The sequence below is a fragment of the Staurois parvus genome, unplaced genomic scaffold (assembly GCF_062004578.1).
Source record: "Staurois parvus isolate SC_StPar_1 unplaced genomic scaffold, SC_StPar_1.0 ptg000059l, whole genome shotgun sequence".
NCBI classification, from domain to species: domain Eukaryota; kingdom Metazoa; phylum Chordata; class Amphibia; order Anura; family Ranidae; genus Staurois; species Staurois parvus.
Window position 1 is genome coordinate 16,239,608 of NW_028317855.1, and position 27,591 is coordinate 16,267,198.

At 39.5% G+C, this 27,591-nt stretch overlaps 1 protein-coding gene across 1 annotated transcript in view; it reads left to right on the forward strand.

Moving 5' to 3' along the window:
* Positions 1-27,591, forward strand: part of AIG1 (androgen induced 1) — a 362,106-nt gene that overhangs the window by 120,371 nt on the left and 214,144 nt on the right. The window contains exon 3 of the mRNA XM_089668636.1: positions 7,874-7,975. Coding sequence (XP_089524762.1) covers positions 7,874-7,975 — 102 coding nt within the window. The remainder of the gene's footprint in view (positions 1-7,873; positions 7,976-27,591) is intronic.

The window sequence follows — 27,591 nt, forward strand, 5'->3', positions numbered from 1 at the left end:
GTTACTGCATATTTTCACTACTAAAATATTGTATTATGCAGTATTGTAGTAGCATTTTATAGCGAACTCCAACATTTTCTTTGAAAAATGCTGTGCGGTATCTTGACGCCTACTTGGATGCAATAAGATACAGCTTTGTGAATTGATCCCGCTGTACCTACTCATAAAGCTGAACTCTAGGGAAAAAAGATTTACCCTTGAAGTGGTTTCCACTCCCCACTGCAAGAATTAAAGTGTTTGTAATGGCTGAAGGTTTATTACATTCATGCTTTCTATGCAAGAAGGTAAAAAACCTTCTGTATACAGCGACCCCCCCTAATGTTTACCTGAGCCTCATTGCAATTCAGGGATGTGCATGAAAGCATCAGCTCTCCAGGGACTCTCTCTTCATTGGCTGTCAATCACAGCCAGTGAGCCAATCTGGAGAAAGGGGGGCAAGGCTGAGCTACAGCTCTGAGTGTGAATGGACACACAGAGCAGTGGCTCAGGAGCAAGCCTGCTTAGATGCCCCCATAACACACCACCAGCAGGGGGACATGAGGAGACAAGGATCGGGACTGCTCTGTGAAAAGGCACTGCACATAGCAGGTAAGTAAAACATGTTTGTTATTTTATTTAGAAAAAAAATGCCTTTAATATCACTTTAACTGCTTGTTTTATCCAATGGTTGTTGAATAAGATTATATACTTACCTTATATCTCGTTCCCCCAGCAGCCAGTGCTCTCCAACTCTCTGGTGCTCTAGAATGGGGACAGGTCCATGGTATCTCTCCCATGCAATGCAGGACTGTATTGTATGGAAGCAAGGAATAAGGTACATAAATCACCCTATTCATTATCCAAAAATTAGCAGTTACATTTATTTATTTATTTAAAAAACAAGCAGTGTAAGTACCTGAATTTGACCTGGCATCAGCCTCATGTAGTCCCTGAATAGAAAAAGCCGCAAAAGTATCCAATCAGTTCTGAATGTGCTGAAAAGAAGCATGCAAAATAGGAAGGCAAAATGACAGAGATTTGCTATTTAATAAGCTATTATTATTTTTATTTTTTTTTAAGTAGTTTGGCTTTAATCCAAACACAAGTATAAACCAAATAAATCATACAACATGTGCAATCATACAAATCTGGATGGAATATGAACCTCTTCATGCCTAAGGGCACAATTTTGCAACTCTGACGTGTTAGTAAAACCGTACATATCGTCACAACCAGTGGTGTATTTAGGTTTTATGGTGCCCTAGGCAACACAAAAATCGGACGCTCCCCTCCCCGGCGAAGAGAGCATAACGCCAACCAACACCAGTGACCAACAACAGCCCTGCCCTCCCCCCCCACCTGAGAGCCTTCCGTTAACACCCACCCCCTCCCCCCTGGTGACAGAGAGAAAGACACCTTCACAGCTCTGGCCATCCCCAGGAATGCCAGTCAGGCTCTGGAAACACCATCAAACAGCCTGCAGCCTCTCTCGGATCCCATCTGGTACCTATACCACATATGTCCCTTTTTCCATGGGGCAGTGCTGCCCCCCTAAAAAATGCTGACCTAGGCAAATGCCTTGTTTGCCTTGTAGTAAATACGCCCCTGGTCACAACTACTTTGTACATCCAGGTGAATTATACCTTGGTTTTTTTTTAGGACAAATTGGGCTTTCATTTGGTGGTAAATGGTAATGGATATTTCCAGATTTTTTTTTTTATTATGAAAGGAAAACTGGTCCAAAATAGTAAAAAAAAATTTTTTTTTAATTTAGCTGTGTGTTTCTTGTTTCTACCATAACCTACCACCAAAGAACAATCCAAAATAAATTTTACAGCTCTTGACGATCGCAGAGATACCATATATGTGTTATGTTATTTGTTATTTGTACCTGTACTACAGCCCAGAAACAATAGTGCACATTTAGTTTTTTTATTTTTATACCTAAAACACACTGACACTGACACTAATACCAATTAAAAAAAAAAAAAAAAACTCCTGACCTTTGACCCCGACCTTGACCCAAACACTAACCCTGGCACTGAACTAGATCAAACCTTGATCTAGGTATTTTTATTCCTTTATTTTTTAATATTTATTTATCTTTTTTTTACAAACAATAATTTTTTTTCCTCTATGCAAGAAGAGAGAGAGAGAGATACAATGTATCTCTCTCCTTCATACAGAGAGAAAAAAAAACAAGGGGGGTGGGCTTCACAGTGACTGATCACTGTGATAGCCAATAAGAGGCTACCACAGCAATAATGTGACCCGTAATCGGGAATCCCGGGTCCCAATTGTTAGAACGGGACCCAGGGCTCTTAGTGACACCCCAGTCTTTGTGCTGGGAGCACACTGTGTGGTGCGCTCCCAGCACAAGAACAGGTATGCAAATATGCGGCCCCACGGAAAAAAAAGCCCAGTTCTGTGAGGCCACATATTTGTGTGATGTCGGCGCCAAAGGGTTAAAGTATGTGTTCATATTGGGGTCATATCTGAACAGATTTTTCCACCAGGAGACTATGACATCTTACTTAAAGGATAAAATCACCTTTTGGGCAAAAATAATAAATGCACATTTTTTTGCAGGTAAAACAATGTGTATTTATTATTTATGTCTAAAAGAGAAAGCATTTCACTAGCGATCAGTAGATCACTGATGCCATGCAGTTCTCCTGCAGACCTGTCAAAATATCTGCTTGCCTTACGGGATGTACGAGTAAGCAGATATTCTGAGAGAAAGCTTCAATGAACTACCACGGCGTTCCACAGCGCTGTGGTAGTTCATTGAAAAGTACAAGCCCACAGCCACTAAGACTGTCGGGACTTGCAGTTCATTCATTTATGGAAGTTCGTGAATGAATGATGCGGCTGTGTGGGCAGAGCCCCACACAGCAGCTCTGTTTTCAAATTTGACATATAGTCCGGGGAAACTTGTCCCTATACTATCTGTCAGAGGGAGGGGGTCTGCGGGCGCAGCTGCAGCTATGGGAACATGTAACATGGTCCACCCTGAAAATGGGTGGAACATATAACATGTTCTAAAGCTGAACTTCATGTACACCTTTAAGGCATCTGTAAGTATGTTATTTAAATCATTTTTGGGTCTTTTGCTTTTTTGCCCTGTAAGCTCCATTAAAATACCCTCTCCTAGCCAAACAGTTTTTTCAGTGTCACATGACACTTGGCACATAACAGTGGCCAGCTACCAATGCTTTATTTAATAAAAACTTGCAAATTAGCCTTGAAAAATGTCAGGAAAAAAACAACAAGTTTTGGCTCCAGAGACTTCAATGGGGTTTGGTGCTCTTTTCGGGGCTTATGAATTTCCTGCAGGGATCATTAAAAATCCATCAAAATGAACTTTGCCCAGTTTGCTTATCCCTAGATGTCACTAAAATTAGAAGTCATTCTAGATGATCTATTCCTGCAAATCTTAGACATAAAAATTGGAAGGAACATCAACAAAAATGGCTCTTGAGAAAAAAACAGATGCCTAAGTCTAAGCAAGGGTAATCCTTTGAGGTACAAGAGGCTAAAAGGAAAGCTCATGAACTAAAAAAAGTTAATGGACAAACCTTTTCAAGCATGTAAAGTATAACTGCACTTTTGGTGAAAAAAAAAAGTACACTCATACTTGCCCTTATAGCCTCTGAAAAAATGCCAGTATGATGAGTTACCTTTCATACAGATAATTCACATTATCAATATTGCCTGCAGCTTCCTGGCTTTGAGGACATCCTGCTGTCCTCTACAAAAAATTTGCTCCAGGTAGAATATTTACCTTACTGCACAGCAGGTATTCTTTTTCCAAAACAGACCATGAGCAGTATGTGTTTAGCAAATATAGATATAGCACATAGCCAGCACATGTTAGTGGAAATGGTATTTATCATTAGGAAAAGCAATTTATAGTGGCATTTTTTCAAAGAGTGAAATGACAACTACAAATGTGTTATATTTAGTGAAAGTGCACTAATACTGTAAAGGTTAACCTTGCTCATTCATTTTGAGGCATTCATTATCTCAGTGGTAGGCTTCAATCTTGGCTTACTTGGCTTTAAAGATAGTGAACCTATAACCTTGGAATAAGACCCAACATAAAGCTCCATAAAACTTTATGTACAAATATATATATTTGCATTAAAAAATGCAAAAGCATTACTTTGAGCTATAAGGTATACTACTGTATATGATTTATGTTGTGACTATGAGAGAGAGCTACACACACACATATATATATATATATATATATATATATACACACACACACACAGAGCTCAAAATTTCCACTCGCCTGCTCGCATTTGGCAGGTGGAAATATGGTGGGGACAAGTGTGTTCAGACTGCAGCAGGTAAAATTGACTGTCAGTGATAATCGGGGCAGTGGTGGGGACAGTTACAAGCACCGACCTCCCTGTATGGCTTTCAATGAAGCAGCTGAAAGCTGTGGGAGGGAGAGGAGAAAGAGTGACTTCTAGCTGCTTCATTGAAAGTCATACAGTGAGATAGGTGCTTGTAACTGTCCCCACCGCTGCAACAACCATCCCCAGCCATCCATCGTATTTCTCTTTTTGGGCCCCCCTCATGTGCTCCTCAGTGACTAGCCCCTCCCCCATCCTCCACACCAATAGGAGAGAGATAAGTTGGATCTGCTCAGCCTCCCCATACTCCAGTTCGTGCAGCTTCTAAGGGGACGTGCAGATGGGAACTTGTATACAGAGCAGCTGGCAGCTGTGAAATGCTTCTGACTGAGCCAGTGAGCCGGGGCCATCCATGTAAGTCCAACCTTCCTTCCTTCCCTTTCTCTCTCCCTTTCCTTTACTTTCCTTCCTTCCCTCCATCCATTGCCTTCATTCCTTCCTTCTTCCCTCCATCCACTCCCTCCCTCTCTTTCCTTCCTCCCTCCATTCCTTTCTTCCTCCCTCCCACCCTTCCTTCCTCCAGCCATTCCCTCCCCTTCCTTCCTTCCATTTCCTCCCTTCATTTCTCCATCCATTCTCTTTTCTTTCTTCCTTCCTTCCAAATCCCTCTCCCTCCCCTCCTCCTCTTTGCTCTGGGGGCACTTGGCAGGGGGAGGAGCCAGGAGCACTAGTGGGGGACATGAGAAGAGGAGGATCGGGGCTGCTCTGTGCAAAACCATTGCACAGAGCAGGTAAGCATGACATATTTGTTATTTTAAAAAAATTAAAAATAATGAACCTTTATAATCCCTTTAACGACAAATTACTGCAAACAAGGTTATCAATCTGAGCATATGATAAAATGGTGTACAAGCAGAAGTTATCTTGTTATGTGTATAAATAAGTTTGCACAATGGCACAAATTAATAATAATAAGCCGCTTTCCTATTATGTCAAAATCACCCTAATATGTGTGTAGATCACTACTGCACTGATCCATACACATATCAGAAGTTAGCTGGTTACTTTTACTGAAAATATCATGTCTAAATGGTCAGGGGGCCCAGAGGTGTGGGTAGCAAAAGTTTTATGCAAATTTTGCGTATTCTTGGAGGTCCCTTCCATCCCTCAAACCTCTCAGTTTGTCACTGTTTTCCCTGAGAATAAAGAATCAGCAGGGAAATTGGCATGGTGAAAGATGAGAATTGGATGTAACTTCTGCTCTCTGTATCTCTAAACCTACTAATATTCACTTTAACTAGTTGCAGACTACACATGCATAAAAAAGCTTCATCGTTGTACACAGGGCATGTTTAGCATGTCCAGTCTCTCTTCCCTACGTCTAGACCCACCCCTCCCAGTATAGTATACTTCTAAGTACATTGCAATACACACATAATACTCAGAGAAGAAGGCAGCAACTTTGTCAAAAAAACAGTCTGGATCAGTGTTTAGAAACAAAACTGCTTCAAACCATGATTATATAAAGATACAATGTTACATACTGTTACATTTGTATCTTTCTGTTAATTTATCTGCAGATCAAAGGGATGAACATAGATCTGCAGATAATGCAAGTTAAAGCAACCTGACAATTTAAAAAAAGTTTTAAAGTGTTCTTATGTTTAACCCCATATTAACCCTTAGTTTACTCTAATCAGCCCTAATTAACTATTTAGCCTCCTTCTCTCTTTAACTATTATTTTCCTGATGATTTTTTGTTTGTCTCTATTTTATTAACTATTATTATTTAATCTTTTTTTAAATTTTATTTTGTTTGTTAATATTTTTACACAGTAAACAGTAGTAAAGTGCAGCGCTAAATAGGTCAAATCAAATTATGAATACAGTCAGATACACTATGTAGTTAAAACAGTTCATAGTGCCAGTAAACGTATCTATCTTGCAATATTCCAAAAATGGAAGAATAAACGAGTAAATTATGCGCTTACCAGAAGTGCATGGATCATGCGCATTATGATATCCAAAGCCAGGGGCATCAAGGTATTAAGGTATGCATCCGGGGATCCGTCTCCAAGTAGACAGCTCAGCAGTAACAGGATGGTGTGTGTTCCAGAGGCCTCCTTTAAGGATCAGCAGGGTCAGCCACCTGATTGCAGGAATTCCCCTTCTCTGGAAGGTGAGGTACTTCCCAGGGTCTGCATACTTAAAAGCTCCATGAAGGAGCCATAAAGAAAGTGCCCATAGCGTAATATTTCCAATAAAATATTCAATTTATTAAGTAAAAAAATTACAATAAAAAGGTACACTGACCAGTAAATCCAGGCGGCCACCGAACCAGTAAAAGGCCGTGTTGCTGTGTTGACATTCCTCTGAAGATGTGCGATCACACGAAAGGCCTAAGGAGTCAACACACTGTAGCATTTAGCCGCTGGAGCCTTTTACTGGTTCGGTGGCCACCTGGATTTACTGGTCAGTGTACCTTTTTATTGTCATTTTTTTTACTTAATAGATTGAATATTTTATTAAGGAGATTCTCCGCTGTCACCTGGTGATTGCCAAGTAACACTGACAAGGTAGAGACCCAACACAGGTCTCTCTCCTGCCAGCAATACCATGCTGCTGTGTATTTCTCTGCACAGCAGAGAAATACACAGTAGCATGTTTCCCAAGTAAAACACACATAGCGTACTTGGTAAAACAGCTCACAGCACACCCTTTGATTGCCCCAGATGTTAACCCCTTCCTGCCCAGCATCATTAGTATAGTGTCAGTGCTTTTTATTAGCACTGATTACTGTATTAGTGTCATTGGGATGTCAGTGGCAGTTAGTTACTTCCCCCCCAGTGTCAGAATGCATGCCGCATTCCCACTATAAGTCACTGATTGTCACCATTACTAGTATAAAGAAAATTAAAATTCCAGTATATATATCGCCATTTGTAGACGCTATAATTTTCACGTAAACCAATTAATTTCTCTCTCTTCTGGGACTGCAAGATGTAAAATCCAAACATTTTTGGATTTTACACAGGACCATGTGACAGTGCTGGGCCAATTATGGGACACCAGTGTTGCAACATGGGGGGTCGTCACATGCTTGCCCATACTTAGAAGTGTTGGAAATTTCACTTTTCTTCTGGCAGTTGAAGGTAGTAATGGGTGTAGGAAAGGTTCTTGTTGAGTGGGAGGCAAGAATTACGTGGTCACAGGGTCACATTAGGTTCAATATGGTCAGCATTTTACTAAAATGTCCACTATATTTATTTTTGCATTATACAGTACATTTACTCTGTGACTACTTATCTTTATTCTGTACTACACTGTATTTAAAAGAAGTGTGCAATATACAGTAGATATGAAAAATACCAATTACAGATCTTCAGGCCATATTTTACTTAGAAATTAGGGAGGTGAAAAATATTTGTAAAGTTCATTTTTAATTCAGGATACTAATTACATATCATTGTATATTTATTGCACAGTAATGCTAATTTCAATTTGAATGACCCTTTTTATCTCTTTTTCAGTTTGTGGTAACAATGTTCTGGACCCTATATATATATGATAGGGAACTGGTATACCCAAAGCTGCTGGATAATTTCATACCACCCTGGCTAAATCATGGAATGGTAAGCATTTATTGCATTTTGAACAAAACACTGTAAGAAATGATAGATTACCATGAAAAATAAGTTGGTAAAATTATAAAATGAAAACAAAAATTTGTGTTGCATCATTATGACAGAAGTGAAACATGTGACATAGCAGAGATCAAAGAACAGCATACATGTTATGCAAACAGTATAGATGTCTTTGTTGTGTGCAGAGGCTGGCTAGTTAAGTCTGCAGACTACATTTTTTGCTGAGTACACATGTGGGTTCCTTATGCTCACTATACATAAGTATAGTTTTATTGTACAGTTTCTTGCCAACTACTAAATAGAGCAAAGTTATACTGGATTGGATACAGATTGAGTGCATTGTTCAGGTAGGTTCACACATTATATATTCTTGGTAAATCTAAAAGAGATTGCCGAGGGATTGAACATCCAGATTCAAATACATGAAAGAATTGATATACTATAGCTGGAGAGTGCAAAATCTGGTGCAGCTGTGAATGGTAGTCAATCAGCTTCTAACTTCAGCTTGTTCAATTAAGCTTTGACAAAAAAACTTGAAGCTGTTTGGTTTCTCTTGAGAGCTGCACCAGATTTTGCACTCTCCTGCTTTAGTAAATTGACCCCATAGCCTGCTCTAGATGGATCCCACCAATGCCTTCCCCATATATATATAGCTTCATTGGTCCATGTTTATGCCTTAGGCTACATTTACATAGGTGGCTAGGGGCAGATAGTTTGCAGACAGATAGTTTGCATATGTTCAGCAGGGACCAGCCAAATTTCGTTCTATGTAAAGTATTGGCAGGCTGGTTGTACAGACATTGATTTATCAATCAACTTGTGTACAATCAGCCTGCTGTTTTTTCCAAACAATCAGTGCCACTGGCTAAAGCTGGAAACACTGATCATTGCATTCTGACAGCGAAGAAGGCTTTCCACTGTGAGAATGCAATACTATAGTGAAAGGATTGCTTCATCCACATCGAATGGGGGAATCAGATAATTTTTTTTCATACAACCCACTGGTTGAACAAAAATAAAGTGATCAATGCATGGACTGCCTTAGTATAGTAGCTAAGTATACGTATAGTTAAATACTAACTATAAGCCTAAACCAACTCCCACCCCCATTCTAATCCTATTCTAACTACCCTGTAAAGAATAGAAGTCTATACTTACCTTTTCTGAGGGCACTTACATGATCTCCCCAGAAGCCTACTTTAGTGAAGAGGAGAGATTGCCGATAATGGTTGCAGAACATGGGCGGTGACATCACCCATAGGCTTACTATGGGGCATCTGTTGTTGGCTTGTTCTCCTCTACACTGAAACCAATGCTGGTATGTGATCATGGGATCAGATCAGACTGCAGCAACTTCAGAATAGGTAAGTATTAAAATCTTTCCTTTCACAGGGTAGGTAGAATATCACCACTATCGCCATCCCATGCACAGCAGGGTAAACATGTAGGCAAATGTACTAACATACCTTTTTTAATATCATTCCCCCACTGCAGAAAAACAAGAGCTTATTATATTTGTAATCAACTTCAATACTTCTGGGAGTGTCTAAATCTGTGCCTACAAGAGCATACTTATTAGGACCCTCCTGACATCAACCAAGGTCTTGGGAATGACTGGGGAAGCCTTGCATGAACTGGATTGGTGGTTTTTTCAGATCATGCAAGGCTTCCCCAAATGCATTGGCTGTATATTTGATATCCACCAACATCATTTTCATCAAGAATAGTCTATAAATGAACATGACTCATATTACTGATGTTGCAGTTTTGGGTATGGAGTCATGCAAAAAGAATAATAGTTTTACATAAATGGATCTAATAATTAGTTCTTTCAGTGGTACACTATAAATCAGGTATCGTATATTTTTATATCTAGCATACGGTGTTGACATATCATGAAGTGATATATCACTTTAAAAGCTTGTAACATAGTTCATTTTTTAAATAGTACATTACACGGCGGTGCACAGCTGTGGTTAAACCCTATACGAATAAACGGTCTTCTACATATCATTTTTGAATGATAGACTATAGATATATAAAGATATATATGACATGAATTCCGTGCATTGGGACCTAAAATTTAAAATACAATCTACACATACTATATACATTTTGCAAGTGGTGAAACAGATTTAAAAATCACTTTCATTAATCAGAGGGTAATAGTCTACAATTTAATAAATACATAATAATGAGCATAACAAAACCCTGAAAACCTGTAGCAAAGGCTACAGAAATCTGACCAAATGTTGAATAAGGTCTGATGTTTGATTTAGCCAACAGTGCAAAGAGAACAACAAAGAGTCACACAAAGCATCCAATCACATAACACTTTATTAGTGCATCTCAGTATGGATTCTGGTTCTAACTACCAAAATGAAACTATACTTACAAGGATAGAAGTCATTTTATGAAAGGGCAACTCTAGGATATTTTGTCAAAATGAACCAAATATTTGCACTTGTATGGATATTGTGAATAACTCACCAGAACATATAAAAGCTGACCGTCAGTTGAGACTATCCGTTGTCTTGTTGTGTCTGTTTTCAGTATTATCTTACTCACTGACCCCAAACAAGCATGCAGTTTTGAAAGTCAGAGAGAACTTCTGACCTGCATCCTTTTTCCAACGACTCAGAAAGTATTATTGCTATTGAGTTAGGATTGGTCTACATGCTCTCTCAGTACATATTTGCATTTATTTCTAGTATATATGCATGAAATCTGTGTGCTTTTTCAAGAGTTTTATGTGTGTATAGTGTGAATAAGTCCATCTTCACAAAAAAAATGCACATGGCTTTAGCATTGTGGTGTGAGCAGGGCACACAGAAAACAATCACTCAATGTATATCTGTTTAACATAATTTGTTAAAAATCAGGTATTTACTGCCGTTCAGAGTTTTAGTCAAACATTTTTTTAAATGAAATATCTGTTTTCTCTCTTTTTTTGTGTGTGTGTAAGGGATTCTGTTCACAGTGAAACCAAAGTGTTAATTTTAGTGTGCTTATTTTGCACTTCCTGATGCAACAAAAGATCTACAATTAAAGTGTTTGTGTCAGCTCCATTAGCTAACCAGTGGCTAAGAAAAACTGGAAGGAAAGAGTAAATGACAGATCTGAAAACACAACTTGAAGGGTAACTCCACTTTCATGGGAAAATAATATAGCAAATTAAAACAAAAATAATAAGGCATATATAAGTGTGACACAGGCCATATTGTAGTTGAATGTTATTAAAAGTGACCTTTCCTTTTCAATCTGCAGCCTTTTAATTTTCTGTAAAATTCAATACAATATAACAACTTGGAGGCGTTCTATACACAGTTGGTGTACATAACTTCCCCAGAAATGTAATTTCCTGCTTGTGTGATTGGCTGACTAATTTTCTCAGTGTGCAGTATGATACAAGTCAGATTTTAGGGATCATTTGCACCAAAGATTTCATTAAAGAATTAATCAGTTCTAAAGGGATGCTGACACCACAATGTTCCTCATTAGAGCAATCCAAGTGCATCAGCTGATAAATAATGAAAAAGTCCAGAATCTGAATCCCAAAGACATAGGCAAACAAACAGCTACAGTATTTTTTCAGAGGAAAAACAATTAGGAATCTGCAACAAGTTTTCTTAAAATCCTTGCAATGTACAATTGATCACCCAGAGGGGATTATTTTTTTTACAACAAAAGTGAAGTTACTCTTTAAATCCAAGCCTCCTACAATTTAGCTGGTTTGCTCCAGTGAAAGGGCTGGTACCACAATGATTTGAGAATTTTTAAGCTTAGATAGGATTACCTTTTTTCTTCTGGAAAAACAGGTGGAGAATCATATATGTTCAGTTCCCACATACATATCACTCCTGTTTGACATATTCGTTACATTTGTTTTCAGAATAATAGCATAATCAGAACCATTGGGTAGGGAAATTTCTATAGCTGATGAAAAGAAGAACTTTTCTTAAATGCAGGATACAAGAGTCATGGACTTTCAAAAATAGAAAGAACCAGCTCAGGAGACCAAAGGTGGCAAAAAAATAAGAAAAAATATAAATTTTTATTACATTTTGTATAGCGTAAGGGATGATTTTAACCCCTCTCTGTGTTTTTTTGTTTTTTTATTTTGGAAATTGTTTCCTATTTGGGAGATTTTCCTACACTTCTTTTCCCATAGCAGAAAAAAAGAAGTTTTAGGAAATCCCTGGTTGTCACCTGGTTGTCACCAGAACTTGTATCCCCATTAAAAAATTTCCTCTCTACTCCTGTTCTGGTGACAACCCAAAATTTCATTTTTACTTTCACTCTGGGTGATAATGGTAAACAGGACAAATAGAGAAGTGAATCTCCTTAATAAACAGCAATAAAAATCAGTAGGAGATTTTAATTTTTCTCCGCTCTATCCTAAACTAAAAAAAAGTTTTGCCTTTAGTTTTAATTTATGCAAAAATAGTTAAAAGTTTTTATAAATTTCTCTTTCATTTAAAATAAAAAAAGGATAAAATATTGTTTCAGATGATTGTCTGTTAGAGTGGAGATAAATATCCGAAAGCCATGAATCTTTCCAATAAACCATGAATTATGAACCCCGAATGGATTGGTTTGTTCATCTCTACTAGTTAGAGATTTCTTTTTAGTATGTAATGTTCTACAGCATAAATACACTAAAGGGTATTTTTCCACCCTGAATGTCTTTAACAGTGCCATATGGGTGTGGAAACATGGAACACTTTGTTATGGTTCTGCAGTTAAAACTCAATTGCTTTTATACAAGCTTATGGTAAATATGACTTAATCAGACCACAAGAATGTGGAAGCTTCCCTAGGTATCTCATTTATTTATTTAACATGCAACCACGGCAACAGAATTCCACCCCTTTGAGTGTTCAGACTTGTGATCTGCTCAGACCTGGCAGGCTGCATTTCTCACAATTGAAGACATATGTGCACTCTACATAGAAAAGAGTTTACCTATCACTCGAGGTATTTACAATAAGATTATCACCGTGAGAAGGAGACATCTGCCTTTTGGTCTAATATATTTTTCTAATACGGGATACCTTCAATGTGTCCCTACAGTTTATTTTTCTTCGTATTTCTTAGACCATTGGCATATTCTAACTTTCGCCAAAATATATAGGAATTCTGTCCCCAAGAAAAGAACATTTTTATGTGCAGCAGTTCACTAGAAAAGTAAAATATTTCCACAAAGTCTGTCAGTGCCTTATGTAATATTTAATGTAATAAAAAATGAAAAATATTTTCAGCATTAAAAATAATGCACCATTATTTAAATAAAACTCTATTTGTGACACTAGTTGTAGGAACTATGGAGGCCATCATTGCAATTGCTCACCACCTTCTGAAAATACTAGTTGCCTGGTTGTGCCTGGCTTTAATAGTTGCAGTAATCGAATGCCAAAGAAAAGTCAACATCCCTTTCTTCTATACTTATTACAGGTTACAGGTTTAATGGGGTTGATGCAGTAATGAAAAAAAAAAAGTAAAAAAGTGAATGTTGTGTTCACTTCAATCATCCAATGATGTTCAATGATGTTCAATGATCCAATGATGTTCAAGAAAATGGCCTGTTTTTTACTCCTCCCTTTCCCATGATTGGGTGTCCAAAGTGAACTCAGCTTTGCCTTATGTACTAAGCTAAGTGAACAGGATATGTAAGACACTACTGCCTGTGCTGCCTAGATCCTGGAAGCATTGTACAACAACCAAAAATATTAACAGTTTATTATGCAATGTACAGTTGTGTTCAAAATAATAGCAGTGAGACATCACTAACCTGATCAATCACTGTTTGTGGTAGAAATGATATTTCTACATGGCAAATAATTTACTAGCAGGTGTAGTAGAGTAATAGAAATCCAACAGACCCAACAGACATGCCATGCATGCTGCTGATTCTGTGTAATTGAATCACTAATTGAAAGGGGCATGTTCAAAATAATAGCAGTGTGGAGTTCTATTAGTGAGGTCATTCATTCTTTGAAAAACAGGTGGCAATTATTGCCCTTATTTAAGGAAGGAAGGCAGAAAATGTTGTACATGCTGGTTACAGTGCATTTCTCTCTGAAATTCTGAGGAAAATGGGTCGTTCCAGACATTGTTCAGAAGAACAGTGTACCTTGATTAAAAAGTTGATTGGAGAGGGGAAAACATATAAAGAAGTGCAGAAAATGATAGGCTGCTCAGCTAAAATGATCACAAATGCTTTAAAATGGCAACCAAAACCTAAAAGATGTGGAAGAAAGCGAAAAACTACCATTCGAATGGATAGAAGAATAGCCAAAATGGCAAGGACTCAGCCAACAATCAGCTCCAGGAAGATCAAAGAAGGTCTAAAGTTACCTGTGAGTACTGTTACAATTAGAAGACGCCTATGTGAAGCCAAGCTATCTGCAAGAAGCCCACGCAAAGTCCCACTGTTGAAAAAAAGATGTGCTGAAGAGGTTACAATTTGCCAAAGAGCACATTGACTGGCCTAAAGAGAAATGGCGCAACATTTTGTGGACCGATGAAAGTAAGATTGTTCTTTTTGGGTCTAGTGGCTGGAGACAGTTTGTCAGACGACCCCCAAACACTGAATTCAAGCCACAGTACACTGTGAAGACAGTGAAGCATGGTTGCGCAAGCATCATGATATGGGGATGTTTCTCATACTACAGTGTTGGGCCTATTTATTGCATACCAGGGATCATGGATCAGTTTGAATACATCAGAATACTTGAAGAGGTCATGCTGCCTTATGCTGAAGAGGAAATGCCTTTGAAATGGGTGTTCCAACAAGACAACGACCCCAAACACACCAGTAAACGTGCAACATCTTGGTTCCAGACCAACAAGATTGATGTTATGGAGTGGCCAGCCCAATCCCCGGATCTTAATCCAATAGAAAACTTGTGGGGTGACATCAAAAATGCAGTTTCTGAGGCAAAACCAAGAAATAGAGAAGAACTGTGGAATGCAGTCCAATCATTCTGGGCTGGAATACCTGTTCACAGGTGCCAGAAGTTGGTTGACTCCATGCAACACAGATGTACAGCAGTTCTCAGAAACAGTGCTTATACAACTAAATATTAATTAAGTGATTCAAAGGAAAGCAAAATCTTCAAACATTTTTCAGTTTATATAGTGAATGTTTGAGTTTGTTAAGAAGAATACAAACACTGCTATTTTTTTGAACAGTCTAATATTCACTTTTCTTCAATTTTTTTTAGAGGAACAACACAAATTTGATATATTTTTCTTCATGTTTTAATTTAGAATAAAATGTGTAGTGTTCCCAATGCATTTGTGTGTATGGAAATAAAAGCTATTAGAAGGATTTTGAGCTTTATTCACTTTTTTCAACACACTGCTATTATTTTGAACACAACTGTATATGAGAACTCATGTTCAATTTAGTGAAAAGGGGGTTAGTATTTTAAAGGAGTTCAGAATTGACATTCAAAAATGTGCAAATAAAAAATAAACAAAATATTGTATATCATGTGATTGGATAACTGAAGTGAATTAAACATTACCAACTACTTTAGTAAATCAGCCACAACTTCTATCCTATTAAATCATTTTTGATAGAAAACCATCCATGTAACAAAACATTTCCCCAATTTTATGATGTAAAATGGTATCACAGAGGAGCATAGGTATGCCTGTTGAAGTACATAAACCAAGTGTTAAGCAAACAGTCTTTACTACTTTAGTAAATTATCCTTAACGTATTGAAAACCAAGGAGAGACAATTTATGGCAGCCTATATATTTGTCTCCTAAATTTTACATTCAGCTTATAAAACTGAATTAGAACTAAAATTCTAGTAATTGCAAAGTAAAACCAGAATTCACTGATTATTATTACCGATAATGTTACTACACTTACCCTCCACAAATGTACTTTGTAAGTGCAGTGGCCCAGAACATCTCCACCCTTTATTATACATATCACAGTATATCAATGCTAATTGTTTACATAGAATAATACACAAAAAAAAAAACAAATCAGTGTAATAAAATGCACCCTCCCCTAAGTCAGAACACAATAGTAAGAGTGATTCCCCCATTCACATTGTTTGTGTGAATTGGGGAATTTTTTTGTTCAACCTGCTGATTGAACAAACAAATGAATCATGTATCATGTAATCAGTCGATCCTTCAAGCTCATTGTCTGTATTTATATGTAAGGATATTCTTTGTGTACTTCAGTTTTCTGATTCCAACAGTATTAATTATTTTATTGTTTCTTTTAAACATAGAACCTTTGTGATATACAGTAAAATAATATGTTACATAATATACTATATTTTAATTTGAGAGAACCAATTTGGGAGAACAGAGACGTCAATCTGATTATATCAATTCACATTCAATTCTAATATTCATACTTTTCTTTCCTCTAAATGTTGTTACTTATTTTACTTTAGTGGACTCCTTTATAGTCCATATATGGCTTCCATCTTTGCCCACAGCCGATTAGAAGACATTGTATTATGAGGTACTATTACCTTAAGCCAATTGCAGGAGGATTTTGGTTGCTATATTCAGAGTACACAGGGGGCAACCAAAGTCACACTGCACTGTTGACATCATTATCTCATAATCATTATTATTGCAGTCAGAGAGCATATCTATAAATGGCTAGTTCAAAAGAATCTTGCATTAACTTTTTTTTTTATATTATTTGCCAGCACACATTGATAATGTTTTCATCTTTTTCCCAAAATATTACATTAATATCTTATTTTTCATTCCATGTTTGAGTATTACATAAGTGTGTAGATATGCAAAAATATATCCAAAGAGAACATTATTCCTCAACCTAGAACTATTAACCATTACTATACAAATAATACAAGAAAGAAAAAAAAAAGCCTACCAAAAAACAAAGTCTTAAACTTTATAACAAGGCATGATTCAAATAGAGAAACTTGTAAGAAGAGGGCTGGTAGCATTGGTAGTAAAGTTTAACCTCTTCAGCTCTCATACCAGTACACCCCTTATGGCCCAGAGCAATTTTACATTTCTGCTGTTCAGTGAAAACTTGACTAAACATTGAACAAAATTTAAAAAAATACTTTATTTCCTACATCGATCAGTAATAAAATAAAATGAGTTATATTGTATTTAAACAGTATTCATTTTATTGTATAATTTGTCCCATTTAGAACGACATGAAAATGATGAGTCTAGTCCAAGGCACTCCACAGTTATATACAAATGAAATATAGGCTTCTTTTTCAATTTGTTTATGCACGCTACAAAAATTAGCATACAAAATGAATACGAATAAAACACATTTTAAATATTAATGGTAATAAAAAATACAAATAAAAAAAAATTATTGCAAAAGCGAGAAGGGGAAGAATGAGTCAATAATGGCTAATTAGTGCAATTAAATGGTCAATATAAAGTTAAACATGAACAAATGTTATTTAAAAAAAATTTTTATAACCACTTTAAAGTGGTATTAAAGGCTTATTCTTTTTTCAAATAAACATGTCATACTTACCTGCTCTGTGCAGTGGTTTTGCACAGAGAAGCCCCCATCCTTCTCTTCTCGGGTCCCCCGCCAACGCTCTGGGCTCCTCTTAGTGCCCCCAGAGCAAGCAGCTTGCTATGAGGGCACACATCCCTATTCACTGTTCTGCATTTCCATTCACACACAGAGCAAGGCTCAGCCCCACCTCCCTCTCTCTTCATTGGCTCAATGGCTGTGATTTACAGTAACGGAAGCCAAAGGCTAACGCTGTTTTCTCAGTCAATGAAAAGGGAGAGACCCGGGAGAGCTGAGGCTCTGGTGCACATCGTTGGATCAGGTTGGAGCTCAGGTAAGTTTTGGGGGGATAGGGGCACTGCTGCACACAGGTTTTTTACCTTCATGCATAAAATGCATGAAGGTAAAAAACCTTAAGCCTTTATAACCACTTTAAGATTGGGTAACATACTGCAGTTACAGGCATCATCCTTGTATTGTTTATTAGAACTAGCAATGCTCTTTTTTTATAAAAGCAATCCTATCAGCTAATTAGTCACTAGATTGCTTTTACAGGAGGTCGTGGGAGGTCCACCCCTTCTGCCGCTCACCAGTGCCTCTCTGAGCTCTTCTGTCCCACCGGAGAGCCCGTGACTGAAGCCGTTGGTTTCACTGGCTTACCATAGAGGCGATCAGGGATGGAATCTTCCCCAATCATCTCTATGATATTAGAAACTGGAGGAGATGAGTACTGTGTCACTTCTGGTTTCGGGTCTTTGCTTAAAAGCTATTTTTATCTTGTGAAAGCATTGGAAACCAAACCAATCCAGGCTTGATCCAATGCATTTAAAGCGGTAATAAAAACTTTCGAAGAAAAAAAAAAAGTTTTCTGCTGCAAGGTATTATGATATCGTCTGAATGCATTGCATACTAGCACATTATGAAAACTTACCTTAGAACGAAGCCCTCTAGCGTCACGTTGTCACTGCTACAGGTGGCTTCCATCTTCACCTGCTCTTCCTTCCAGGTTCCCCGTGGTTTGGCTGCTTGAATGGCCAGGCCACCGATGATGTCATGCAGCTCTGAAGGAATGGCATGGGTATGCTGTTACTTCAGAGCGCATGCGTCAGTACTGTCACCGGCTGCTGCTCCGTAGAATATCTCCTAATTGGTGAATGTTTAGGAGATATTTATTTTACCTACAGTTAAGCTTTATTATAAGCTTGCAAACACAAATGCTCCTGCGCTTGGGGATGGACTCGATGCTGCAACCACATTAAGAATGTCCTGGAACATGCACACCTTGCTGCCCTCAAATGGACCGGGGGAATCCAAATATACTGAATGGGGAAAGAACAAAAAGAGGGCGCACAGGCCTAGTGCATTACCATAAAAAATGTTTAATAAAAAATAATAAAGTAAGTGTTGTACTCACAAACGACAATATAGTCAAGGCATATCATAAAAGAACAGCTGGATCAACACCGCGCTGAGTAACAGTCCGCAATAGGGAGTTTAGACATCCAAAAGTCTGACGCGTTTTGAGGACTTGCCTCTTCCTCAGAGCCCTCTGGGAGGGCTCTGAGGAAGAGGCAAGTCCTCGAAACGCGTCAGCCTTTTGGATGTCTAAATTCCCTATTGCGGACTGTTACTCAGTGCGGTGTTGATCCAGCTGTTCTTTTATGATGTGCCTTGACTATATTGTCGTTTGTGAGTACAACACCTACTTTATTTTTTATTAAACATTTTTTATGGTAATGCACTAGGCCTGTGCGCCCTCTTTTTGTTATTATAAGCTTACCTGTAGATAAAAATCTAAAAAGTGACTTTTCTACCACTTAAAGGGCAGAGGAGACATCTTGGGTCTAATAGACCCCAGACGTCTCAGTAAAGAGGACCTGTCACTGCTTATTGGGATGTTTACATTCCTTGTGATAGCAATAAAATTGATAAAAAATTAAAGAAACAATATAAAAATACCAAAAAAATTTAAATTAAATAAATAATAAAATAAAAGCATTTCCATCCCACCGTACTCGCGTGCAAAGGCGTTGTGAGGTATCACAACAAACGCCAGAGGTAGAGCAATAATTCTAGTACCAGACCTCCTGTGTAACTCTAAGCTGGTAACCTGTAAATGCCTTTAAGGGATCAGCTATGGAGATTTTTAAGTACCGTAGTTTGACACCATTCCATGAGCATGTGCAATTTAAAAGCCTGACATGTAGGTATCTTTGTACTCAGCGTATCATCATCTTTTATATTGTACCAAATAATTGGGTATCATATCGTGTTTTTGTGCATTAAAATTAAATAAAGTGTATTTTTTCAAAAATAATGCACAAATAACGTGTGACATAATAAATTGCAAAACCCACCATTTTACTCTCTAGGGCATCTGCTTAAAAAATATGTTTAGGGGTTCTAAATAACTTTCTACCAAAACAATACTAATGTTTACCTGTAAACAAAAAGTGTCAGAATAGGCCTGGTTTTCTGGCATATGGGAATTGCCAAAAAATGTGGCCAGGAGGATCGACAGTGGGGGAGAAGGACAATGTCTATATTTGGATCATTATAGTTAGTTTGTCAGTGTTTAGAGTGCAGCTAAAATAATATTCTTAACATGTACCCAATCCAGTTACTATGTGTTACACAAGCCTCATAAAGTATATAAATAAACTTCTTTTACCTTCCTGGACAAACCTCCTTCATTTGTTCCTGCCATGTTCTCCCTCATATACCTTGCAGATTGACAGTGGGAGGGTTTCAGCCACAAGGCAGTGCTACCAATCCAGGGAGCAGTCAAAAGGATTAGGTGTGGTCAGATGATGACAAGCTAAAGGCTAATGAATCAGCAGAGACAATACTGATAGCCATGCCCTTGCAACATTTTTTTTTCTCTTTCCACATAGTACACACTAGTATTGTACTCTGCTCGGAATTCAGGAGCAGTGCAGGATTGATGATACTGTTGCATTAGGTGGACTTCACTGGCAGGTGATTAATAGTTATTTGTGGGACGCTCCAGGGAAATTAATAGAAAACTGTAAGTGAAGATGCACATAATATCGATGCAACAGTTGTAAATTGAAGGCAATGGTTCTATTTTAAGAGAAGAAACAACTATATTTAAAGGAATAAAAGGGATTTTCTTTGAGTGAATCAGTCAACTGCTTTTTCAGGGATTATATCACTAGTCAGGTACGTAACAAAAACGTAACGCCTAATAAAATGCCATATTGGTAAGATACATGTATAATTATTAGGAATCTAGTCATGAAACTGAAACCATAAAAAAAAACATTGACTAAAGCTAATCACTTCTAGTTCAGCCTTTTTTACTGTATTTACAATGGATGAACATATTTACATAATTGGTAAGGTTGAATAAAGGCACCGTTCTAATTTGGTCAACTTGTGTGGGCACGCTGTGGAGGCAAAGAGGCACTATGAAGCATGCTGTGAAGAGGAGGTGAGGAGGCACGCTGAGAGGCTCAGGAGAAGGAGACCCGCTGCGGGAGAGACAGAGGTGGACTTTCTGGGACAGGAGCAGTGGCTAGCACACTGTCAGAAATGGACTCAGCACTGGTGGTGGGACTCACCTGCCGTGTGGGCTGCAGTACCAGAGCTGACCAGCGGGTGCTCTCAGCAGCCAGAAGCTCACACGTGCAATCAGCCAAACCTGGGGCTGATTGCAGAAAGGTGTATTTAAGGCATGACCAGGCCTGTGCTCTGGGCCTTGGTGTATGTTTTCCCATGAGCCTCTGTACCTGGTATCTTGTGTTCCTGCTTCGTTGCTGACCCGGCTTGATCCTGACCTCTGCTGACCGTCTCCTGTTGAACCCCTGGCTTGCCTGACCATCCTTCTGCCTGATCCCCTGTACCGTGCTGTCTGTGAGTTACTGAACCCGGCTTGTGACCTTGACCATTCTCTGCCTGCTCCTTTGGTACCTTGCTGCCCGCACGTTGCTGACTTGGCCTGTCTGACCACGCTAACTACTCTGCCATCCATCCATCCTGCACGGATCCAGCCGTACCTGCACATACCTCTGGCGGATCCCTCTACCACTAGCAGGTGTACTCAGGGGCCGCGACCTGGTTCCTGTCTGCTCCAAGTCCATCCCCACCATCAGGGGCCCTGGTGAATAAGCAGACTGGGACTTAGACTCCGCGCCCTGGGGAATCCTGTCCTGGGGACCACTAGAGGTACCACCAAACTGTCATTACAAAACCCTACGGCCGGCCTGACCGTTCCACCTCTCCAGCCCTGACTACGCCTGTGTTCCTGCACCTACTAAGATTAGTGGAAGGTTGGTTTGTTCACTGTGCGTTTATATATATATATCTGGGTGGCTAATAATGAACTGTATTATTATACTATACCTGAAACCTGCGTTTCCCTGTGTCAGTACACACCTTTCTGGTCATTCCTAGATTCCTGACACACACTGTGAGTGGGAGCGGAGGGACACAATAGCAGGAGGAGCGGCAGGCACACTGTAAGAATGGGGGACACACTGTGAGAGCAGGGGATATGCTGACAGGAGGAGTGGCAGGCACACTGTAAGAATGGGGGACACACTGTGAGAGCAGGGGATATGCTGACAGGAGGAGCGGCAGGCACACTGTAAGAATGGGGGACACACTGTGAGAGCAGGGGCTATGCTGACAGCAGGAGTAGCAGGCACACTGTGAGTCAGGGAGGCACACTGACAGGAGGAGCGGCAGAGGAGCAGCAGGAACACTGTGTGAGTGAGATAGGACTAACTGCAGGGGAGATGGGATACTGTAAAGTCTCTGTGAGTACTGAGTAAGGGGGAGTAACTAAGGTACTGTGAGTAGCTTGGAGTATTTTGGGTACCTTGGAGCATTAAGAGTAACTTGAGAGTATTGTGAGTAGCAGACCTGGCAACTGGTGTTACCAACGTCTCCTCGGAAGACGTTGTGATGTTGAAACGCGTCACGGCTGGGCTATATGGCAGCCAGAAGTGATGTTAACATGCGTACCAAGAGGATTGCGCAAAGCAAGCGTGGTGAGATGCTGCTAACACTAGCCGCACGGTCTGTGTGTTGATCTGGCAACCCGTATGTATTGATGGGCTCAATAAGTTTTTACTTTTGTGAGTGTGTTTTTAACTGGCAATTGAAAAAGAATAAAGTGTTTTTAATGGACCATGAATGTTTGGTTTATTAATTTTTTGCCAGTGAGAGGCAAATAAAATCGGAGACTGCTGTGTCTTGTGGGGAATGGTAGTCACCTGATGCACTGTGGTGTAACCAACTGGGTGTTCAAGATAAATCGGAGGACTGAAACATATGAAAAGTGTCTGAATGCAATGGACATTTGGATTTTGGCACTGAAAATTAATATCACAAAGGTGAATTGTTACTTTTTCACTGTCAGGTGGTCTTAGAGTGTTGCCTTAAGAATGAACTGTATTTACTCTCCTTTGTTTTAGAGTGTGATTCTATGTATTTATGGTAGCAGCTCACTATTGTATTATATACTGGGTGTATGTGGGATACTTCTAAGTGCAGAGTAATTTAGCTACTATTCTTTATAGAACCACTGATACATGAGGAGGATTTGTACTTTGTGGGAGTAACAGAAACTTGGTCTGACAGCACACATGACTGGTTTGCGACTGTCCAGGGGTACTCCCAGTATTGAAGGGACAGGGTAGGTAGAAGAGGGGGAGGGGTGTGCATGTACATCAAGAGTGATTTGCTGGTGAACACGAGGGATGAAATTACTAATGGGGCAATGGAAGGGGGGAATCTTTGTGGTTAGAACTTCAAAGGGAAATTAAAAGTGTGGGTATGCTACAGTCCCCATTTCTCTTAAGGATAAAGAGGAGACCAATCTCCTTTCGCAGTTAGAAACTGCAGAAAAGTAGGGCAAGGTATGTTATCATCATGGGGGGCTTTAATTATTCAGATATTAACTGGGCATATGTAACTGCTCACTCTTCTAAGGCTCAGGACTTCTTAAATGTCTTCTTAAATGACACTTTTATGTCTCAGTTGGTGGATGCCCCAACTAGAAACAAGGATCTGCTTGACCTACTAACCACAAACAACCCAGAGCTGATAGCCAATGTGGAAGTAAGGGATAACTTGAGAAACATCTACTACAAGGCTACTATGTTCACTATAAAGCACAGGAAAAACAGTCATGAGGATAGGATAAGTACATTACTTTTCAAGAGAGCAAACGTTATCAACCTGCGCTCTGTACTTCATGACATTACATAGGAAGATTTTCCAGAAACAAAAAGCACGGAGGAAAAGTGTTAGTGATTTAAGAGCATTTTAGGTAATGTCATTAGCCAATGTATTCTGATGGGCAACAACTATAAAAGAACTAAGGATAAACCTAGGTGACTAAAAACAAGCGTAAAAAGGCTTATTAAAGAGAAAAAACTGTCCATTAAAAAATATAAAGCTGAGGGGACACTGTCAGCATTCCAGCACTACATAGAATGCAATAACAAATGTAACAGCTTGATCGGGGCAGCAAAAATAGACCTCGAGAGTAAAATAGAGTAAAAGAATCTCCCAAAATTATTCAAATACATTAATCGTAAAATAGGAAAGTCAGAGCATATTGGCCCTATAAAGGATGATCAGGGGCTGTTGGTTACAAGTGACAAGGAGAAGGCAAATCTTTTAAATATGTTCTTCTCAGTATTCACTACAGAAAAGAAGTATAATAGGCAAGACAGTATTTCTAGCACCATATCAAGGAGTGTACCCTTGTAGCTAACAGATGTGTGCTAAAAAGACTATAAAAACGTAATGTGAACAAATCACCAGGACCATATCGCTTTCACCTGAGAACTTTAAAGAACCTCAAGTAACTTAGCCAGGTCATTGCTAGTCCAATATTTCTAATTTTTAAAGAAAGCTTACTGACTGGAATTTTTCCCATGAATTGGCATAAAGCTAACATGGTACCAATATTCAAGAATGAGCCAAGATACATACCTAGAAACTGCAGGCCAGTCGGCCTAACATCAATAGTTTGGAAACTACTGGAAGGGATGATAATGGACCATATCCAAGAATTTGCTGATAAGAAGCATCATTAGTAGTAACCAGCATGGATTTAAGAAAGATTGTTCTTGCCAGAACATTCTACAAGGAAGTGAGCTGTAATCAGGATAAAGGAAGGCCTGTGGATGTAGTGTATCTAAATTTTGCCAAAGCATTTGACACGGTACCCCATAAATGCTTAATTTACAAATTGAGGTCGGTGTTGATGATAGTATATGTACGACCGTCCCTAACCTCGGAAACCACTAAGCAACTCATTCACTTCCTTATGATATCACGCCTTGACTACTGTAACTCCCTCCTCACTGGCCTACCTCATCACAGGCTATCCCCACTCCAGTCCATCATGAATGCTGCTGCCAGACTCATTCACCTTACTAACCGCTCTGTATCTGCCACCCCTCTCTGCCAATACCTCCACTGGCTTCCAATTGCCCAACGGATAAAATTCAAAACACTTACACTGACGTATAAAGCCGTTCATGACACTGCCCCAAATTACATCACCGACCTTGTCTATAAATACCACCCAAACTGTACTCTCCGCTCCTCGCAAGACCTCCTACTCTCTAGCTCCCTTGTCTCCTCCTCCCATGCTCGTCTCCAGGATTTTTCAAGGGCTTCACCCATCCTCTGGAACTCCCTACCCCAATCTATCAGGCTATCGCGTACTCTGCTCACTTTTAGGCGCACTCTGAAAACCCATCTCTTCAGGGAAGCCTACCCCGACCCCAGCTAATACTGGAATCCTCTACTCTGCCTACCACTCCATCCCCCACAGCTAATTACCTTTTGTACCACTATCCCCTCCCTCCTAGATTGTAAGCTCCAAGGAGCAGTGCCCTCTAATCCCTCTTGTATTGAACTGTATTGTTACTGTACTGTCTCCCTCCATAATGTAAAGCGCTGAGCAAACTGTAGGTGCTATATAAGTCCTGTATAATAATAATAATAATAATACCTGGATAGAGAACTGGTTACAGGGGAGCATGCAGAACATGGTGATAAATTGTATATCTTCTAAATGGTCTGCAGTTATGAGTGGGGTACCTCAGTGCTCTGTCTTGGGACAAATCCATGTTTAAATTGTTCACAAACAATATAGAGGTTGGGATAAATAGTTTAATCTCAGTGTTTGCTGATAATACAAAGTTAGGCAAGACAATAACGTCACAGCAGGGTATAGCAACTACAGGATATAATTTTACAGGAAGGCCTTGATAAAAATAGAGGGGTGGGCAAACACATGGCAAATGAGGTTCGATGTAAGGAAATATTATTATTATTATTATTATTATATCAAGTTTATATAGCGCCAAAGGGTTTGCTCAGCGCTGTACAATAGAGGGGGGGACAATACATGAAACAGTACAGTAACAACAAACAGCACACAAGGGGTAAGAGGGCCCTACTCTTTCGAGCATACAATCTAGGAGGGAGGGGGTAGTGGTACAGGAGGAAATGGCTGTGGGGGATGGAGTGATAGGAGGAGGGAAGGGCAGCGGCTGTTAGGTGAGGGTGGGGTAGGCTTCCCTGAAGAGGTGGGTTTTCAGGGAGCACCTGAAGGTGAGGAGGGAAAGCGACAGTCTGATGGATTGGGGTAGTGAGTTCCAGAGGATGGGGGAGGACCTGGAGAAGTCTTGCAGTCGTGCGTGGGAGGAGGAGACCAGGGAGCAAGATAGAAGGAGGTCCTGTGAAGAGCGAAGGGTACGGGTAGGGTGGTATCTGGGAATCAGGTCAGTGAGGTAGTTAGGGGCAGTGTTGTGAATGGCCTTATAGGTCAGAGTGAGCAGTTTGAATTTAATGCGTTGGGCAATGGGGAGCCAGTGGAGGGAAAGCAGAGGGGGGTGGCAGAGGTGGAGCGGCTGGTGAGGTGGATGAGTCTGGCCGCTGAGTTCCGGATGGTCTGAAGTGGGGAAAGTTTGCACTGGGGTAGGCCGGTGAGGAGGGAGTTGCAGTAGTCAAGGTGTGAGATAATCAGTAATGCTCTTGAGGGCGCTGAAAATAAGAATGCAAGCTACACTCTAGGGGGAGAATTAAGGATGAAAAAAGATCTGGTGGTCTTAGTTGATGAAAAATTGAGCAATAGCCTGCAATGCCAAGGTGCTGCAAGCAAATCCAGCATACTATTAGCCTGCATTAAGAAGAGCATTTACTCTAGAGAAAATACTATAATTCTACCATTTTACAAATCTCTGGTTCGGCCACATCTTGAGTATGCCATCCAGTTCTGGTCTCCAGTCCTCAGGAGAGATGTGCTGGAACTGGAGAGAGTCAAGAGAAGGGCAACAAAACTATTAAGAGGACTGGAGGACCTCAGTTATGAGGAATGATTACAAACATTAAACTTCTTCTCCCTGCAGAAGAGACACTTAAGAGGGGATATGATAGCGATATACAAATATCTAAATGGTGATTTCAGCATTGGGAGGAAACTATTTAGTCTCAGGTTACTCAAGAAGACACATGAAGTTGGATGAGAAGCAGTTTAACCTTAAACTGCAAATTTTTTTTTCTACTGTTAGAGCTGTGAAGATGTGGAACACCCTTCCACAATCGTTGGTGTTAGAGGGAAATGTCACTAATTTAAAAAAACTTCTAGATGGGTATCTTATTGAACACAATGTACAGGGATATGGGGGTGGTGGAAACATAAATTCACATACACACACACACACACACACACACATTGAACTGAATGGACTGGTGTCTTTATTGAACCTTACCAACTATGTAACATAGTTGGTAAGGTTAAATAAAGACTCCGGTCCATCTAGTTCAGTGTGTGTATCTATGTCTCTACCATTTCTCATATTCCTGTATATTGTGCTTGCTAAGATGCCCATGTAAAAAAATTTTTACATCCCCTCTGTTCTTAGCTGTATAAGAGCTTGGCGAGGAGAACGGCAGCACACTTATCTTCCCAGTGAAGGGCTGTGCGGGAGAGGGGTGTCAAGACCCAAAAAAGGTACGCCCATAGTGTAGTATTCATAGAATCAATTATTTTATTAAGGACAATAGTAACAACTCTGAAAAACATGTGTCATCCAGGTGTAAAGGTTGAACTA